Source organism: Macaca nemestrina, chromosome 6 (genome assembly GCF_043159975.1).
Source record: "Macaca nemestrina isolate mMacNem1 chromosome 6, mMacNem.hap1, whole genome shotgun sequence".
NCBI classification, from domain to species: domain Eukaryota; kingdom Metazoa; phylum Chordata; class Mammalia; order Primates; family Cercopithecidae; genus Macaca; species Macaca nemestrina.
Genome location: NC_092130.1, coordinates 2184604 through 2203923, shown reverse-complemented (window position 1 = coordinate 2203923; position 19320 = coordinate 2184604). Strand labels below are relative to the sequence as shown.

Genomic DNA, 19320 nt, shown 5'->3' with positions numbered 1-19320 from the left:
ATGAGTTGATGCATTTAAAGTGCTTAGAGGCCAGGTGTGGAAGCTCACACCTGTAATCTCAGCAGGTTGGGAGGCTGGGGCGGGAGGAAGATCACCTGAGCCCAGGAGTTCAAGATCAGCCTGGGCAACATAGTGAAACCCCACCTCTACAAAAAAAAAAAAATACAAATATTAGCTGGGCCTGGTGGCAAGGTGAGAGGCCAAGGCGGGAGGATCATGAGCCTTGGAGGTCGAGGCTGCAGTGAGCCACGATCACACCACTGCACTCCAGCCTGGGCAACAGAGCAAGACCCTGTTTCAAAAACAAAGAACAAAAAAAAGTAGTACATATTATTAAAGAGTATTTTTTGAATGGGGAAGGTGTAAAAGGGATTTAAAAACACGTTGGGGCCGGGTGCGGTGGCTCACGCCTGTGATCCCTGCACTTTGGGAGGCCAAGGCGGGTGGATCACGAGGTCAGGAGATCGAGACCATCCTGCCTAACACGGTGAAACCCCGTCTCTAGTGAAAACACAAAAAATTAGCCGGGCATGGTGGCGGGTGCCTGTAGTCCCAACTACTCAGGAGGCTGAGGAAGGAGAATGGCATGAACCCGGGAGGCAGAGCTTGCAGTGAGCAGAGATCACACCACTGCACTCCAGCCTGGGCGACAGAGCGAGACTCTCAAAAAAAACAAAAAACAAAACAAATAAACAAAAATAACACCTTGGATCCTTCTACCCAAAAACACTAATACCATGTTAATGAATTTTACTTTAGGTATATGAATGCCAACATATTTTGGTTTCTATCACCTTTTGTGTTGGGAGAAAAAAATTCTCTTTCCAGATGACTAAAAGAAAAAATAGGCTGGTCACAGTGGTTCATGCCTGTAATCCGAGCACTTTCGAAGGCCAAGGTGTGCAGCCTCACCTGAGGTTAGGAGTTCGAGACTAGCCTGGCCAACATGGTGAAACCTCGTCTCTACTAAAAATACAAAAAAATTAGCCGGGTGCAGTGGCACACACCTGTAGTCTAGGCTATTCAGGACGCTGAGGCTGGAGAATCGCTTGAACCCGGGAGGCAGAGGTTGCAGTGAGCCAAGATCATTCCACTGCACCCTATCCTGGGTGACAGAGTGAGACTTCGCCTCAAAAAAAAAAAGATTAAATTTTTCTTTTTTTCTTTTTTCTTTTTTTTTTTTTTTTTTTTTGAGACAGTCTCGCTCTGTCACCCAGGCTGGGGTGCAGTGGTGAAATCTCAGCTCACTGCAAGCTCCGCCTCCTGGGTTCATGCTATTCTCCTGCCTCAGCCTCCCAAGTAGCTGGGACTACAGGTGCCCGCCACCTCGCCCGGCTAATTTTTTTGTATTTTTAGTAGAGACGGGGTTTCACCATGTTAGCCAGGATGGTCTCGATCTCCTGACCTCGTGATCCACCCGTCTTGGCCTCCCAAAGTGCTGGGATTACAGGCGTGAGTCAGCGTGCCCAGCCAAGAAAGATTAAATTTTAGGGATAAAACTTATTGAAAAGTATGTCGCAAATGTATATTTAGAATTCTCATCTTCTCTGAGTTAATTGGAGACCCTTTGCTTTTCCATTTCATACAGGAAATCTAGGAATCTCTCTTAACTGTTTCCAGTTTGAGAAAACAGTCAGCTTTTATAAGTTTATGTTTACCTAATATTGTTATTTTCTACAGCTGCACAGTTGGGGATCTTCAAACCAAGATAGATGGCTTGGAAAAGACTAATTCAAAGCTTCAAGAAGAGGTTTGTAAGTTTTATTGAAATTTTTAGACAAAACAGAATGGCCCAAGGTTAGAGAAATGGTCTAGTCGGTCTGTGGAAGCAGAGCTTCTTGCTGGTAGGAAGGGGCTTGCTGACCTCCAGTTGCCCCACATAGGACAGGGGAATGTCTGTGTTCTGCCCTGTCCGAGGCTCCCAGTGAGACACTGCAGCTGATCACAAGCCAGTTCTAAGTGACTTAGATTTTATCACCTCAAAGTCATCCCATAGAAGGAAATTGCTCTTTGGAAAAGCCCAGCTTCTGTGGCGGAAGAGCCATGTCTTCCTCTTCTTCTTCCCTTCCTATGATGCCGTGTGCCTCCCTGCTGCCCCAGAAAGCACAGACTCTGTCATAAGGAATAAGTGTCCTCGCCCACCCCTTCTGCTTTGGCCTCAGGAGCATGCAACCAGCCTCCCCACAGTGCGGTCTTTCTCTGCTTTCTCACTAGGAAGAGAGAATGAAAGGACAGGACAAAGGAGGGCTGAGCCGAGGAAGAGAGCTTGCTGCCAGCTGCCCGGCAGTCTGCTTGGTGGACACATCTTGTCTCCTGTTAGCAGGAGGGGGGTGCTCAGCCCTTCTGAGGCTCCCCACAGGTAGCAGTGTCCGGCTGCCCAGGCCTCCCACCTAGAAGGACGAGGGCTCTGAGAGGGGCTTGAGAAGGAACGCCTCCACGGCATGGAGGTGGGTTACAGCAGAAAGGAGAGCCTCAGAGCCCACCTCTGTAACGAGGGACCCCATGTAAGGCTCCCTAAAGCCGACTGCTCCCTCCTGAGGCGCCAGCCCTGAAAGCCTTTCAGGAAAGGAGCTCAGATTGGTGTGAGGAGAAGGAAATTCGAGACAGCGTCTTAGATGGGGGTGTCATGGGGGAAACTTCATGGAACTTAGGATTGGAGGCTGCACAGTCATCTTGGTAGGCAGGCCTTCGAGCCTCAGGCTAGGTAGGTCGGTTGTTGAGCTCAGTTTTCTCACCCCAAGTTAGGTAATAATACGTACTTTACAGTACTGTTGCAAAGATTAAGACTAATATCTTGTAATGTGCTTAGGGCAACGCTTGTTTGATTTTAGGACAAGCAGATTCACTACTTCTCAGTCAAGGTGGCGTGCTTTGGTGAAGGTCCGATTCAGCTTTTGAAACCAAACAGAGTTATGTGGGGTTTTCCGCTTTTCAGACAGGGTCTCACCCTGTCACCCAGGCCGGAGTGCAGTGGTGCAGTCATCGCTTACTGCAACCTCGGACTCCTGGGCTCAAGAGACCCTCCTGCCTCAACCTCCCAGTAGCTGGCACTACAGGTGCACACCACCAACACCCAGCTCATTTTTTAACTTTTTGTAGAGACAGGATCTCACTTTGTTGCCGAGGCTGGTCTCAAACTCCTAGGCTAAAGTGACCCCCCACCTTGGCCTCCCAAAGTGCTGGGATTACAGACGTAAGTCGCTGAGCCCAGCTTCGGTTATGTTTTCTTTTTTTTCTTTTTTTTTTTCTCCTTTTTTGAGACAGAGTCTTGCTCTGTTGCCCAGGCTGGAGTACAGTAGTGACGTGATCTCTGCTCACTGCAAGCTCTGCCTCCCGGGTTCACATTATTCTGCCTCAGCCTCCTGAGTAGCTGGGATTACAGACGCCCGCCACCACATTCAGCTAATTTTTTTTTTTTTTTTTGTATTTTTATTAGAGACGGTGTTTCACTGTGTTAGCCAGGATGGTCTCAATCTCCTGACCTTGTGATCTGCCTGCCTCGGCCTCCCAAAGTGCTGGGATTACAGGCGTGAGCCACCGCGCCCGGCCAGGTTATGTTTTCTTTAAAGGCAAATGATTGTAATAGAAAATGTGCTTCAGCCAGGTGTGGTGGCTCATGCCTGTAAATCCCAGCTCTTTGGGAGGCCAAGGTAGAAGACTTGCTTGAGCCCAGGAGTTTGAGATCAGCCTGGGCAACGTGGCAACACTCTGTCTCTACAAAAAATTTAAAAATTAGCTGTGGTGACACACACCTGTACTCCCAGCTACTCGGGAGGCTGAGCTGAGAGGATCCCTTGAGCCTAGGAGTTAGAGGCTGCAGTGAGACAGAGTAACACCCTGTCTCAATTACAAAACAAAGAAATGTGCTTAGTGAAAAGCATCGCCCTCTTCAGGGTGTGCTCTCTGCATCTCCAGAGAGTAGAATGGGAATTAGCTTATGGTTTTTGCCTGCTTCTCTCCTTTGAGCAACTAACACGCCCTTTGAAGCCTTGATGTTTGTTTTTTTGGGCACAGCAGTTATGTGTAGAAACCCCAGGCTGGGTTCTGAGTCTAAGTGGAGAGTAATTCTCAGGAGTTTTAGACACTGTTGACAGAGAAGGTGAGGAGTTAGTGCTTCGAGTCCCTCCACTAGCGAATGATGCCGAAAGCCAGCCAAGCACCAAGGACGGAGATCTTGCTTCTTTCTCCCCAGCTGCACCTTCCTCTCTGCAAGCTGTGTGATGAGGCTGGAATGAGGAGGGGCTGGTTTCTGTGTTTACTCATCTGCCTTGCCTCTTGAGACAGCCTCTCCTTAGGCAGGTCCCTGACAGCATCCTGCTTCTCTATGCTTTTCCCTCAGCCGTGAGAAGTCCTTCCAGGGGAAGAAGAGGTCCTCTCGGGCATATCTCCAATGATTTGTTTTTTATTCCTCCCTGCAAATTCTTTAATCCTCCCTCTAGTGATTGAAATACACTTTTACTGATCATTAGCCTGAAAAACTGGAAAGAAAGAAGAGTCAGGACAAAAGCCCGTAACCCCTTCACTAAGTGACAGCTATTCTTACCATTTTATTATTTGATATGTGTTGTTCCCATCTTTTCTTTTTTCTTTTTTGAGACAGGCTCTGGCTCTGTCCGTCACCCAGGCTGGAGTGCAGTGGCACGATCTCAGCTCACTACAACCTCTGCCTCCTGGGCTCAAGCCATCCTCCCACCTCAGCCTCCTATGTAGCTGGGATTACAGGCATGAGACATCACGCCTGGCTGATTTTTGTGGTTTTTGTAGAGATGGGGTTTCACCATGTTGCCCAGGCTGGTCTCGAACTCCTGGATTCAAGCCTCAGCCTGCCAAAGTGCTGGAATTATAGGTGTGAGCCACTGTACCTGGCCACTCCATCTTTTCTTAAGCATTTTTAACCTAGTTGATTTTTTTTAAAATACAGGTGAGAGCATACCATATGACCTTTTTTCCCATTAGTATTATATCTTAAGTATGTTCTCAAGTGATTAAAAGCTTTTGTAAACATTTTATTGACTACATATTTGTTTTATGCTTCCGCTATGATTTAACTATTTCCCTAATAGTGAACATTCAGGCTGTTTCTAATTTTTTGTGTCTGTAAATCTTTGTCCACATTAAGCAGTATGCTATCATTTTTGTAGAGGGAGAAAATCTGGAGCGGGCAGAGATGGCTGGGGCAAGGGCGGGGGAGAGATTTTACTACATACGTTTTCATGTCTTTGGAATTTGGAACCATGTATTATTGCCTGTTGAAAACAAGGAAATAAAATATCAAACCTGTGAACATTGTCAACTGTGAAGATGCCAAATTAATGTTTTAAATTTGAACAATAAGATGAATTTTGATGTTAAGAACTGTAAAAATTTTCCTTAATCAGCTTTCAGCTGCAACAGACCGAATTTGTTCACTTCAAGAAGAACAGCAACAGTTAAGAGAACAAAATGAATTAATTCGAGAGAGAAGTGAAAAGAGTGTAGAGGTGAGAAATTGACCTTACAGCTGGGCAGCGTGTTCCTTCCTCAGACACACCCGTTGTCAATCTCAAGCTCATAGCTTAAGAACAAGTCCGTCTTCAGAATGCAAAGGTGCCTTGCTTGATGTCACAAAGTGCCTCTCACCACCCTCCCTGCCCACATCACTCTTAAGACCACCTGGATCACTTGGATGGGGACTCCCTGCCTGGCCTGTGGGCCTTTGCATGCCAAAGTTCCTACTCGTTCTTCAGCATCCACTCACCTGCCATGTCCTCCATGATGTCATCCCGGGGGCCGTGGGCGGGCATGGGCCATCCTCCCTCATTCCCGTTGCTCTTTGTGCCCTTCCGTGGTAGAGTCCATTTGACGTTTTGTAGGATTGTTGGCTTGCAGCTGTGTCACATGATGACTTAAGGGTAGAAACCACACCTGGGCCGGGCGTGGTGGCTCACGCCTGTAATCCCAGCACTTTGGGAGGCCGAGGCGGGCGAATCACGAGGTCAGGAGATCGAGACCATCCTGGCTAACACAGTGAAACCCCGTCTCTACTAAAAATACAAAAAGTAGCCAAGTGTGGTGGCGGGCACCTGTAGTCCCAGCTACCCGGGAGGCTGAGGCAGGAGAATGGTGTGAACCCGGGAGTCGGAGCTTGCAGTGAGCCGAGATCGCGCCACTGCACTCCAGCCTGGGCGACAGAGCGAGACTCCATCTCAAAAAAAAAAAAGACCGGCCGGGCGCGGTGGCTCAAGCCTGTAATCCCAGCACTTTGGGAGGCCGAGATGGGCGGATCACGAGGTCAGGAGATCGAGACCATCCTGGCGAACACGGTGAAACCCCGTCTCTACTAAAAAAATACAAAAAACTAGCCGGGCGAGGTGGCGGGCGCCTGTAGTCCCAGCTACACAGGAGGCTGAGGCAGGAGAATGGCGTAAACCCGGGAGGCGGAGCTTGCAGTGAGCTGAGATCCGGCCACTGCGCTCCAGCCCCGGCGACAGAGCGAGACTCCGTCTCAAAAAAAAAAAAAAAAAAAAAAAAAAAGACCATATCTGATTCACTTATAAATTCACTCAGTGCTAAAAACATGTTCATAAGTACTGGATGATGGGCTGAATGAGGGCTTTTCCTGCTAATGAAGTCTTGTTCCACTTTTTGTTGTTGTTGCTGCTGTTTTCTTGAGACGGAGTCTCGCTCTGTTGCCCAGGCTGGAGTAAGTGGCGCGATCTCGGCTCACTGCAAGCTCCGCCTCCCGGGTTCACGCCATTCTCCTGCCTCAGCCTCCCAAGTAGCTGGAACTAAAGGCGCCCGCCACCACGCCCAGCTAATTTTTTTGGTATTTTTAGTGGAGACGGGGTTTCACCGTGTTAGCCAGGATGGTCTCAATCTCCTGACCTCATGATCCACCCACTTCGGCCTCCCAAAGTGCTGGGATTACAGGCATGAGCCACTGTACCTGGCCAAGTCTTGTTCTGTTTTAAAGAAAACTGAATTTAAATTGCTTTATGAAAGTCACTCTTTTTTTTTGGAAACAGAGTCTTGCTCTCTGTCACCCAGGCTGGAATGCAGTGGTGCAGTCTCAGCTCACTGCAACCTCCACCTCCCGGATTCAAGCGATTTTCCTGCCTCAGCCTCCCAAGTAGCTGGAATTATAGGTGCATGTCACCATGCCCAGCTAATTTTTATATTTTTAGTAGAGACGGGGTTTCACCATGTTGGCCAGGCTTGTGTCAAACTCCTGACCTCAAATGATCCTCCCGCCTCAGCCTCCCAAAGTGCTGGGATTACAGGCATGAGCCACCACACCCAGCCTATGAACTTAACTTTTCAAATATCTATGGACTTAACTCTCATTCTTTTTTTTTTGAGAAGGAGTCTCACTCTGTCACCCAGTCTGGAATGCAGTGGCACAATCTCAGCTCACTGCAAGCTCTGCCTCCCGGGTTCACGCCATTCTCCTGCCTCAGCCTCCCAAGTAGCTGAGACTGCAGGCACCCACTACCATGCCATGCTAATTTTTTGTAGTTTTAGTAGAGACGGGGTTTCACTGTGTTAGCCAGGATGGTCTCAATCTCCTGAGCTCGTGACCTGCCCACCTCGGCCTCCCACAGTGCTAGGATTACAGGCGTGAGCCACTGCGCCGGGCCAAATTTTTACCTTTTTCTATCTTGCTTAAAAAATAAAAATTACTTTACATTTTTTACAATTGTGGTATATTTTTAAGTACTTCATAATTAGCTTGCTTTCCACAAGCAAACAATTCCTCTTTTGGTGTCCTTGTTTGATACAGATAACAAAACAGGATACCAAAGTTGAGCTGGACACTTACAAGCAAACTCGACAAGGTCTGGATGAAATGTATAGTGATGTGTGGAAGCAGCTAAAAGAGGAGAAGAAAGTCCGGTTGGTGAGTGTGCAAGACTGAGTGTCTTTAGAGTTTCCCAGTAGCCCTCTAAGTTAATTCTGTCAACACTTCTCACAGGCATGCTTAACCATCCTGATGCTCATGGAAAGTCAGAAGCTGTTCATTTAAAAAAAAGTTATTTTAAGTCTATGGTTACAACTCAGTTGTGCATTGTCACTTATATATTTTCCCATTTTATAAATCTTTATTTTTGTTTGTTTGTTTGTTTGTTTGTTTTCAAGACGGAGTCTCACTGTGTCTCCCAGGCTGGAGTACAGTGGCACAATCTCGGCCCACTGCAACCTCTGCCTCCTAGGTTCACGCAGTTCTCTGCCTCAGCCTCCCGAGTAGCTGGGATTGCAGGCGCCTACCACCACGCCCAACTAATTTTTTGGTGTTTGGTTTTTTTTTTTGAGACAGAATTTCACTCTTTTCGCCCACGTTAGAGTGCAGTGGCGCGATCTCGGCTCACTGCAACCTCCACCTCCCAGGTTCAAGCAATTCTCCTGCCTCGGCCTCCAGAGTGGCTGGGACTACAGGCACATGCTACCACGCCTGGCTAATATTTGTATTTTTAGTAGTAACGGGGTTTCACCATGTTGGCCAAGATGTTCTCCATCTCCTGGCTTTGTGATCCTCCTGCCTCAGCCTCCCAAAGTGCTGCGATTACGGGCCTGAGCCACCATGCCCGGCCAATTTTTTGTATTTTTAGTAGAAATGGGGTTTCACCATCTTGGTCAGGCTGGTCTTGAACTCCTGCCTCGGCCTCCCAAAGTGCTGGAATTACAGGTGTGAGCCACTGCGCCCAGCCATTTTATGAATCTTTTACAGGGATTGCTATGAGACCAGATTGATGGTTTATTTGACAATACAGTTCTCTCAGTCATAACCTCTGCCCTATTTATTTCCACTCAGCCTGTGCATCAGTGACCAGGTTACTTGTAAACGCTGTTCTTGTGCCTGCTTTATTTCTTTGCTTTTTTGCATGAATGCAAAGAGACATGTCCTGGGTCAGGACGGAACCATTTCAAAATGGTTGCACTTTCGTTGCTATAAACTAGCAAATCATTCTAGAAATTCTAACATTGCACTATCAGATCCCTTCCAGCACTCAGACGAGACAGATATTCTTTGAGAACATGCATTCTGATCTGTGGGTATGGAAAACATGGTTGCTGGAACCTAGGCTCATCCTGCCACTGACCAGCTTTCTGTTGACTTGATGTGGAGCCAGCTTTAACCGTACAGTGAGGAACAGGGGAAACAGCATCTAATCCTGCTCAGACAGACTCTTTTCAGTCTCCCTAACCTACTCTCACCTTGTTTGTTTGTTTTGGTTTGGTTTGGTTTTTTTCTTTAAGACGATCTCACCCTGTCACCCAGGCTGGAGTACGATGGTGGTGTGATCTCGGCTCACTGCAATCTCCGCCTCCCGGATTCAAGCAATCCTCCTGCCTCAGCCTCCTGAGTAGCTGGGATTACAGGTGCACACCACCACACCCAGCTAATTTTTGTATTTTTAGTAGAGACGGGGTTTCACCATACTGGCCAGGCTGGTCTCGAATTCCTGGCCTCAAACGATCCTCCCGCCTCAGCCTCCCAAAGTGCTGAGGATTACAACCATGAGCCACACCCAGGCTTCAGTTTGTATTTTAAGCACTACTTGAGATTCAACCCCAGTTAAATACATTTCTGTGATCTATTTTAATAACATTTTCCTTGTAAATATCCTTTTAAGGAACTGGAAAAAGAACTGGAGTTACAAATTGGAATGAAAACCGAAATGGAAATTGCAATGAAGTTACTGGAGAAGGACACCCACGAGAAGCAGGACACACTAGTTGCCCTCCGCCAGCAGCTGGAAGAAGTCAAAGCGATTAATTTACAGATGTTTCACAAAGCTCAGGTGGGAGTTGGCTTTGTGTGCCTAGCACATCCTGGTTTCTGCTGCTCGTCAGTCTTGTGTCATTCTTGTTACAGAATGAGCGAGAAGACACGTAGAGCCCCGCGTATGTGTCAGACCTGCTCCTATTATGATTTCGATCCTCATGGCAGTCCCTGAGAAATGGGGGGAAATGTAAGTGACAAGGCAGAGCCAAGTCACTAAATCACATGCCCCTGGTGACAGCTCATAAGGGGAGACGTGGGTCTTTTTAACCCAAACCCAAACTTTGTCCATCCACCTTCGCTGTCTCTCCACTGTCTGTTTCCTTCTATTTCAACGATTTACTGTTTACACCAAGCATGGAGGAGTGAATTAAAGATGTCATTTAGGGCCGGGCACGGTGGCTCACGCCTGTAATGCCAGCACTTTGGGAGGCCGAGGCGGGCAGATCACGATGTCAGGAGTTCGAGACCAGCCTGGCCAACATGGTGAAACCCTGTCTCTACTAAAAGTACAAAAATTAGCCAGGCATTGTGGCGGGTGCCTCTAATCCCAGATACTCAGAACGCTGAGGCAGGAGAATTGCTTGAACCCAGGAGACAGAGGTTGCAGTGAGCCGAAATCATGCCATTGCACTTCCAGCCTGGGTGACAGAGCAAGACTCCGACTCAAAAAAAAAGTTATTTAGTATTGGCTTTTCAAACTTGCCGTTAAGATAATGTTTCTGAGTGTTCTGGGCCACATAGGTAGCTGGTTGCCTCTCCTGTGTCATTTCACGGTGGTCCAGGGGAACTGTCCCAGACAGAACCAATCATGCCAGAGTTTGAAAAACAGCATCGGCCGGGCGTGGTGGCTCACGCCTGTAATCCCAGCACTTTGGGAGGCCAAGGCAGGCAGATCACGAGATCAGGTGTTCGAGACCAGTCTGGTCAACATAGTGAAATCCCATCTCTACTAAAAATACAAAAAATTAGCTGGGGGTGGTGGCAGGCGCCTGTAATCCCAGCTACTTGTGAGGCTGAGGCAGGAGAATCCCTTAAACCTGGGAGACGGAGGTTGCAGTGAGCCGAGGTCACGCCACTGCACTCTAGCCTGGGTGACAGAGCGAGATTCCATCTCAAAAAAAAAAAAAAAAAGGAAAAGAAAAACAGTATCTAAAAATTAGAAAGCTTTTATTCCTCAGAAGCTCCTCAGAAGGGGACCATTCTACATCTTTCTCAAAACTTTTGACATTTTGGTTCCTATTTTCTTGCCAAAACAGTCCCATTTCATTTTCCATGGATATAGCTTCACTCTTACTTCCTGTAACATCTGTGTCACAGATAGTATGAGACAGCAATAATAAACTGTTATTTTTTCCTGTCTTTTTAAAACTATTAATCAGCCGGTCACGGTGGCTCACGCCTGTAATCCCAGCACTTTGGGAGGCCAGGCGGGCGGATCGCCTGAGGTCGGGAGTTTGAGACCAGCCTGACCAACATGGAAAACCCCATCTCTACTAAAAATACAAAATTAGCCAGGCGTGGTGGTGCAGGCCTGTAATCCCAGCTACTCGGGAGGCTGAGGCAGGAGAATCCCTTGAACCTGGGAGGTGGAGGTTGTGGCTCGTGCCACTGGGGGACAGAGCGTGCCACTGGGGGACAGCCTGGGGGACAGAGCGAGACTCTGGCTAAAAAAAAAAAAATTACGCCGGGCGCGGTGGCTCAAGCCTGTAATCCCAGCACTTTGGGAGGCCGAGACGGGCGGATCACGAGGTCAGGAGATCGAGACCATCCTGGCTAACACGGTGAAACCCCGTCTCTACTACAAAATACAAAAAAACTAGCCGGGCGAGGTGGCGGGCGCCTGTAGTCCCAGCTACTCGGGAGGCTGAGGCAGGAGAATGGCGTGAACCCGGAAGGCGGAGCTTGCAGTGAGCTGAGATCCGGCCACTGCACTCCAGCCTGGGCGACAGAGCGAGACTCCGTCTCAAAAAAAAAAAAAAAAAAAAAAAAAAAAAAATTACGATTATAATAGTAACAATAACAATTGAAGTAAAACAAAAGAAGAAAGGAAGAATTTGCATCTCTTCCGCAGTCATTACAAAAAAAAAAATTAAAGGAAGGAAGAAAGGCTGGGCACGGTGGCTCACGCCTGTAATCTCAGCACTTTGGGAGGCCGAGGCAGGCAGATCACAAGGTCAGGAGATCGAGACCATCCTGGCCAACATGGTGAAACCCCGTCTCTATTAAAAATACAAAAAAATTAGCTGGGTGTGGTGGCGTGTGCCTGTAATCCCAGCTACTCAGGAGGCCAAGGTGGGGGAATCACTTGAACCGGGGAGTCAGAGGTTGCAGTGAGCCGAGACTATGCTACTTACACTTCAGCCTGGTGACAGAGCAAGACTCCATCTCAAAAGAAAAAAAAGGAAGGAAAAAATAGGAAGAAAATAGTTTCAGCCTCCTGATAAATCATCTTTTTTTTTTTTTTTTCTAAGATGGAGTCTCACTCTGTCACCCAGGCTGGAGTGCAGTGGCGCGATCTCGGCTCACTGCAACCTCCGCGTCCCAGGTTCAAGCGATTCTCCTGCCTCAGCCTCCTGAGTAGCTAGGAGCACAGGCACGCAACACCACGCCCAGCTAATTTTTGTTTTTTTTTTTTTAATTTTTTTTCCTTGAGACGGAGTCTCACTCTGTCGCCCAGGCTGGAGTGCAGTGGCTGGATCTCAGCTCACTGCACGCTCTGCCTCCCGGGTTTATGCCATTCTCCTACCTCAGCCTCCCGAGTAGCTGGGACTACAGGTGCCCGCCACCTTGCCTGGCTAGTTTTTTGTATTTTTTAGTAGAGACAGGGTTTCACCGTGTTAGCCAAGATGGTCTCGATCTCCTGACCTCGTGATCCTCCCGTCTCGGCCTCCCAAAGTGCTGGGATTACAGGCTCGAGCCACCACGCCCAGCCAAATTTTTGTATTTTTAGTAGAGACGCGATTTCACTGCGTTGGCCAGGCTAGTCTCAATCTCCTGACCTCGTGATCTGCCCACCTCAGCCTCCCAAAGTGCCAGGATTTCAGGCACGAGTCGCCGCGCCTGGCCATCTATTTTAATTTTTTAATGTTTTCTTCTGATGTTGGTTAGTAAATAGACATAATGTAAATATGTGTTCGTTAGGGGAAACTAATCTGCTGTGAGAATTTAGCAGACCCCAAAATAGAGTGACTTAAAAGTATGGGAATTTGATTCTATTCTTGAAGGCGATGAAAAAAGAAAAACACATACATACGCACACACACACATATATATATGGGTGTGTTATGTATATGGGAATTTATATGGGAATTTGTATTTCTGTTATGTAATGGTTGCAAGATGGGCATTTCAGTCTAGCAGTTTTGTTCCCCGCAGTCATTCGGGGCCCCAGCTCTCCAGGCCACTCTGGTTGTCACCATTCCTGCCATTGCAAGGTGGTGGAAAAACCAAAGTCCAGAGCCGGGACCTCCTCTCAGGCAGTGAGACAGAAGTTGCACACAGGCGTCCAGTCAGTTCCGTAGGAAGGGGTTGTCACCAGTGGCCCACGTGGGTCTGAGGGGGACCTGGGAGCTCCTTTTTTCCGGAGCTACAAGCCCACTGAAGGGGAGGAGTGATGTTGGTAGACGGATCTTCGTCTCTGCCAGAGTTGGCCCACGGGAACTGCCGTGACATCCCGGCTGGACCCTGCATCCTCTTCAAGTCTGCAGTCCCTGGCTGATGTGTGGCCCTCTCCAGCAGGCCACGGGACCTGTGGCCCAGAAGGCCAGCATCTTCCTCACGTTAGCCTGTCACCCCCAGCATGAAACGGTGGAGGAGAAACAAGACACACATAGGGGAAGTGCCCGTGTGGAAAAGGGAGACACACAGCAGTCGCCGGCCCCTTTTCTTAGCATGCCTGGCCACACTGGTTCTGCCTTTGAAGGAATTTCTTGATCAGCTGACCCCACAGCCCCTCAGAGGTCCGCCGTCATCTATGGCCACATCTGAAGGGGGGCTCAGAGCATGCCCTCCTCAGAGCCTGCGCAGCTTTTTCGAGCAGCTTCTTCCAGGTATCTCTTGGCCAGCCTGGCGGTTGTAGTGGGGATCGGTCACAGGTGTTTTTCAGATCAGACTTGATGTCTTTGACAAGGCAGTTGCCTCAGTCGCAGTCTCTTTTCAGTTCATTTCCCCTTGGTCTGTGTGTCAGCGACCAGAGTTCCTCCCTGAACTCAACTCAGTTCTTGTTCCTGCCTTACTGCTTTTGCTTCTTTGGGTGTGTGTGTCTGTGTGTGTCTGTGTGTGTCTGTGTATGTCTGTGTATGTATGTCTCTTCCTTTCTCCTCCCTCTGTCACTTTAATGACCAATCATCTGAAACAACAGATTTAGGTGTGAGAGAAGCACCTTTGATCTGATCTTCGCTGCAGGGCTGTTCTGTAGCGCCTTCGTTGCTATTCTTAGTCTTGTCTATTTTAGGGTCCAAAAGCAGTTGACGTTTCTGGTTCTGTGAAGTCCCTACCTTTGGCCTCTTTATTCCTGTGCGTCTTTCTGCACCAGCCAGCTGACTTCCACCTGCGCACGGCCCTTCCTCACAGCGCCTTGTTCAGACAGCAGGATAGCCAACGTGCACTAGACTGACTCCTGCAGCTCTTTCTATGCGTTCTGGCACTGCTGGCCGGTGCTGTTTGCCAAGCTTAGGCAAGTGACAGCTGTACCCAGCGCTTTGCCATAGCTAACAGGGATCACCAGCTTTCCAGCTGCCAGTATCTACTTTGACAACACCCACCCCTGCCTCCCAAGTCAGTGCCGCATATGGTCAGTTTTATTTTTTATTTTTTATTTTTTATTTATTTATTTATTTTGAGACAGGGTCTGGCTTTGTCGCCAGGCTGGAGTACAGTGGTGGGATCTCAAGTCACTGTAACCTCTGCCTCCCGGGTTCAAGCAGTTCTGCTTCAGCCTCCCATGTAGCTGGGACCATAGGCACGTGCCACCACGCCCGGCTAATTTTTGTATTTTTGGTGGAGACAGGATTTGGCCATGTTTCCCGGGCTGATCTTGAACTCCAGGGCTCAAGCAGTCTGCCTGCCTCAGCCTCCCAAAGTACTGTGATAGCAGGTGTGAGCTGCCACACCTGGCCCAATATGGTGCGTTTTCATTTGGGAAGCACCACACACCAAGAGACCTCTGGTACTGCTATGATCGTATCATCTTGTTTTCACTTCAAACCCTTTTTCCCCATTGGGCTTCCAATGCAGATGGTTGAGTCAGTCATAATCTCTTTTTTTTCTTTGAGACAGAGTTTCACTCTTGTCTCCCAGGCTAGAGTGCAATGGTGTGATCTGGGCTCACTGCAACCTCCGCCTCCCAGGTTCAAGCGATTCTCGTGCCTCAGCCTCCTGAGTAGCTAGGATTACAGACATACACCACCATGCCCAGCTAATTTTTGTATTTTTGGTAGAGATGGGGTTTCACTGTGTTAGCCAGGCTGGTCTCTAACTCCTGAGCTCAGGTGATCTGCCCTCCTCAGTCTCCCATAGTGCTGGGATTATAGACATGAGCCACCACTCCCAGCCTTTTTTTTTTTTCCAATAGAGACTGGAGTGTCACTGTGTTGCCCAGGCTGGTCTCGAACTCCTGAGCTCAGGTGATCTGCCCTCCTTGGTCTCCCATAGTGCTGGGATTGCAGACATGAGCCACCGTGCCCAGCCTTTTTTTGAATAGAGACTGGAGTCTCACCATGTTGCCCAGGCTGGTCTCAAACTCCTGAGCTCAAGCGATTCTCCCACCTTGTCCTCTCAAAGTGCTGAGATTACAGGCATGAGCCTCCGAGCCCAGACTGTAATATTCTTTTACAAAATTTTGAAATCTCTTTCATTCAGCATTTTTAGTTGCATTTTCTGCCTTTCTTCCTTATTGAGTCTTACCAAAGGTATGTCTCTTTTAATAATCTTCCCGGCCAGGCGCGGTGGCTCATGCCTATAATCCCAATACTTTGGGAGGCCAAGGCTGGCAGATCACGAGCTCAGGAGTTCGAGACCAGCCTGGCCAACATGGTGAAACCCCATCTCTACTAAAAATACGAAAATTAGCCGGACATGGTGGTGCATGTCTGTAAGCCCAGCTACTCGGGAGGCTGAGGCAGGAGAATTGCTTGAACCTGGGAGGTGGAGGTTACAGTCAGCCGAGATCGCACCACTGCACTCCAGCCTAGGCGATAGAGTGAGACTCCGTCTCAAAAACCAAACAAACAAAAACTTCCCGAAAAAACAACTTTTTTATCCTAATTTTTTTTGTTTTTGATTTTGTTTTTGTTTTTTTGGGTTTTTTTTTTTTTTTTGAGACAGTCTTGCTCTGTCACCCAGGCTAGAGTGCAGTGGCATGACCTCAGCTCACTGCAACCTCCAACCCCCAGGTTCAAGCAATTCTCCTGCCTCAGCCTCCCGAGTAGGTGGGATTACAGGTGTGCACCACCACACCCAGCCACTTTTTGTATTTTAGTGGAGATGGGGTTTCACCATGTTGGCCAGGCTAGTCTTGAACTCCTGACCTCAGGTGATCCACTCGCCTTGCCCTCCCAAAGTGCTGGGATTACAGGCGTGAGCCACAGCGCCTGGCCTATTCTAATATGCTTTACTGTTGTTCCATACTTAATTGATTTCTACTGTGGCATAACAAGAAATATATGTTTGGTCTCTGCCCCTGGTTCCTGGTACGCAGCTTCCTAAACCCTTGGATGCTCTAGAGTGAAAGACTGTCTTTTGTATGCTGACAGCTGGTAGCTGGGGCTTCTGGGTAATGTTAGGATAGTCATGGTCCCCTGAAAGACAAAGCATGATTACAGACCTAGAACTTTTCAGCCCCACCCCAGGAGGTAGGGGTGACGGACTGAAGATTGAGCTAATCACCAGTGATCAATGATTTCATCAGTCGTGACTCCATAATGAGACCTCCCTAAAAACCCCAAACCACAGGGTTCGGAGAGCTGCTGGCCTGACGAGCCCAGCAAGGTGCTGGGAGGGTGGTATATCCAAAGAGGGTGCGGAAGCTCTGCACCCCTTCCCCCATCCCTTACCCTGTGCGTCTCTTCCATTTGACCATTCCTTTATAATAAACCAGTAATTGTAAGTCAAGTGCCTTCCTGAGCTCTGTGAGCCATTCTAGCAAAGCCGAGGAGGGGCTCATGGGAAGCCCCAGTGTACAGCTGCCTGGTCAGAAATACAGTGGCCATCTAGGGCTCCCAGCTGGTGGCTCAGGGGGCCAGTCTTGTGGGACTGAGCCCTTCCTAACTGTGGAGTCTACACTGACCCTGAGTAGTTACAGTAGTATCCGAATTGAATTGTAGGACGTCCAGTTAGTGTCAGAATTGGTTGGTGTGGAAAACCCACATAGCTGGTGTCAGTAGTGTGACTGGAACAGCTCACCCTCACCTTTGTGTTCTACTTGCTTTATTTGGGTTTGCTCTGTAGCTCATTTGCAGCTTCTGAAATGCACACTTACTGCATTAGTTTTGTCGCCGTTTCCTTAAAAATTTTCTTTAAAGTTGAAAATTGCCCACAAGAACTAGTTTAGCTGCGTCTTCCAAATTGTGACTGAAGTATTTCATCATTGCAGAAGCCCATTCTCCCCATTTTAGCATCTCGGAAATTGAGATGCAGCTTTTAGTCAAGATGGTACATCCTGTTTCAATCAGCAGCTTTTTCCTTTCTCAGTGGTGTATGAAATTATGGTGTTTCCTAGACTCAGTGCCATGTTCAGTGCAGTGAAGTATCATATGGTGTTTGCATTGTCTTTTAGCTCTAAGTATTTCATAATTTCCCTTTTTTTTTTGAGACGGACTCTCTGTCACCCAGGCTGGAGTGCAGTGGCGCAATCTTGGCTCACTGAAACCTCTGCCTCCCGGGTTCAGGCGATTCTCCTGCCTCAGCCTCCTGAGTAGCTGGGACTACAGGCGCCCGCCACCACCACACCCAGCTAATTTTTGTATTTTTAGTAGAGATGGAGTTTCATCATGTTGATCAGGATGGTCTCGATCTCCTGACCTCGTGATCCACCTGCCTTGGCCTCCCAAAGTGCTGGGATTACAGGTGTGGGCCACTGCGCCCAGCCCATAATTTCTCTTTTTTTAGCTCAATCGTTTCTAGTAATATGCTATTTAGTTTCCAGATACGAGGTGTTTCTAGCTGTTCTTTTGTTATTAATGTCTGATTTTATTACATTAAGATCAGAGAATACAGTCTTTATGGTTTTTTTTGTTTGTTTGGTTGGTTGGTTTTTTTTGAGACGGAGTCTTGCTCTGTCGCCCAGGCTGGAGTGCAGTGGCGCGATCTCGGCTCACTGCAAGCTCTGCCTCCTGGGTTCATGCCATTCTCCTGCCTCAGCCTCCTGAGTAGCTGGGACTACAGGCGCCTGCCACTACGCCTGGCTAATTTTTTTGTATTTTTAGTAGAGACAGAGTTTCACCATGTTAGCCAGGATGGTCTCGATCTCCTGACCTCATGATCTGCCCGCCTGGCCTCCCAAAGTGCTGAGATTACAGGCGTGAGCCACATGTGCCCAGCCTCCGTATGTTATTTTTCATGAATTTATTAGGACTTTTGTCTTCAGGCTCTTTTTTTGCTTTTTTTTTTTCTTTGAGACAGAGTCTCACGCTGTTGGCCAGGCTGGAGTGCAGTGGCACAATCTAGGCTCACTGCAACCTCCGTCTCCTGGGCTCAAGCAATTCTGCCTCAGCCTCCGGAGTAGCTGGGATTATAGGCATCTGCCACCATGCCTAGCTACATTTTGTATTTTTAGTAGAGATGGGGCTTCACGATGCTGGCCAGGCTGGTCTCGAACTCCTGACCTCAGGTGATCCGCCCGCCTTGGCCTCCCAAAGTGCTGGGATTACAGGCGTGAGCCACCGTGTCCGGCCTGTCTTCTGGCTTTTTAAGGGTGTCTCTTGTTTGTTTTTTTTTTTTTTGAGACGGAGTCTTGCTCTGTGCCCCAGGCTGGAGTGCAGTGGCGCGATCTCGGCTCACTGCAAGCTCCGCCCCCCCCGAGTTCACGCCATTCTTCTGCGTCAGCCTCCCGAGTAGCTGGGACTACAGGCGCCCGCCACCTCGCCCGGCTAATTTTCTTGTATTTTTAGTAGAGACGGGGTTTCACTGTGTTAGCCAGGATGGTCTCTATCTCCTGACCTCGTGATCCGCCCGTCTCGGCCTCCCAAAGTGCTGGGATTACAGGCTTGAGCCACCGCGCCCGGCCTGGGGTGTCTCTTGTAAACACACAGGAACACACAGTGCCCGCTCCTGGCCACTCTGTGTCTGTCATGGCTAAAAGCTGTACTTAGAGAAAATCACACAGATGTGGGTGTGAACCCAGTTCCACCCCTCATTTGCTCTTAACCTTCATCAGTCGCTTTCCTCTGAGTTTCTCGGTGGGAAAAGTGGGGTGAGAGCATCTTCCTTGAGAACCTTCAGGGCTCAGATGAACCAGTGGATGTGCCTGGCACGTGGGGACAGCTGGGGAACACTGAGCCTGACCCGACTCTGGAATATGCTGTCAAAAATGAGCAAAGACTCCAGGACCTCCCTCTCTA

General features: G+C 48.6%; 1 protein-coding gene across 2 annotated transcripts in view; it reads left to right on the top strand.

Moving 5' to 3' along the window:
- The window catches only part of LOC105484009 (RUN and FYVE domain containing 1), a 66673-nt gene that overhangs the window by 31646 nt on the left and 15707 nt on the right, over positions 1-19320 (top strand). For both annotated transcript variants that reach the window (XM_071098006.1, XM_071098007.1), the window contains 4 exons: positions 1681-1750; positions 5379-5480; positions 7760-7876; positions 9612-9779. In XM_071098006.1, coding sequence (XP_070954107.1) covers positions 1681-1750; positions 5379-5480; positions 7760-7876; positions 9612-9779 — 457 coding nt within the window. The remainder of the gene's footprint in view (positions 1-1680; positions 1751-5378; positions 5481-7759; positions 7877-9611; positions 9780-19320) is intronic.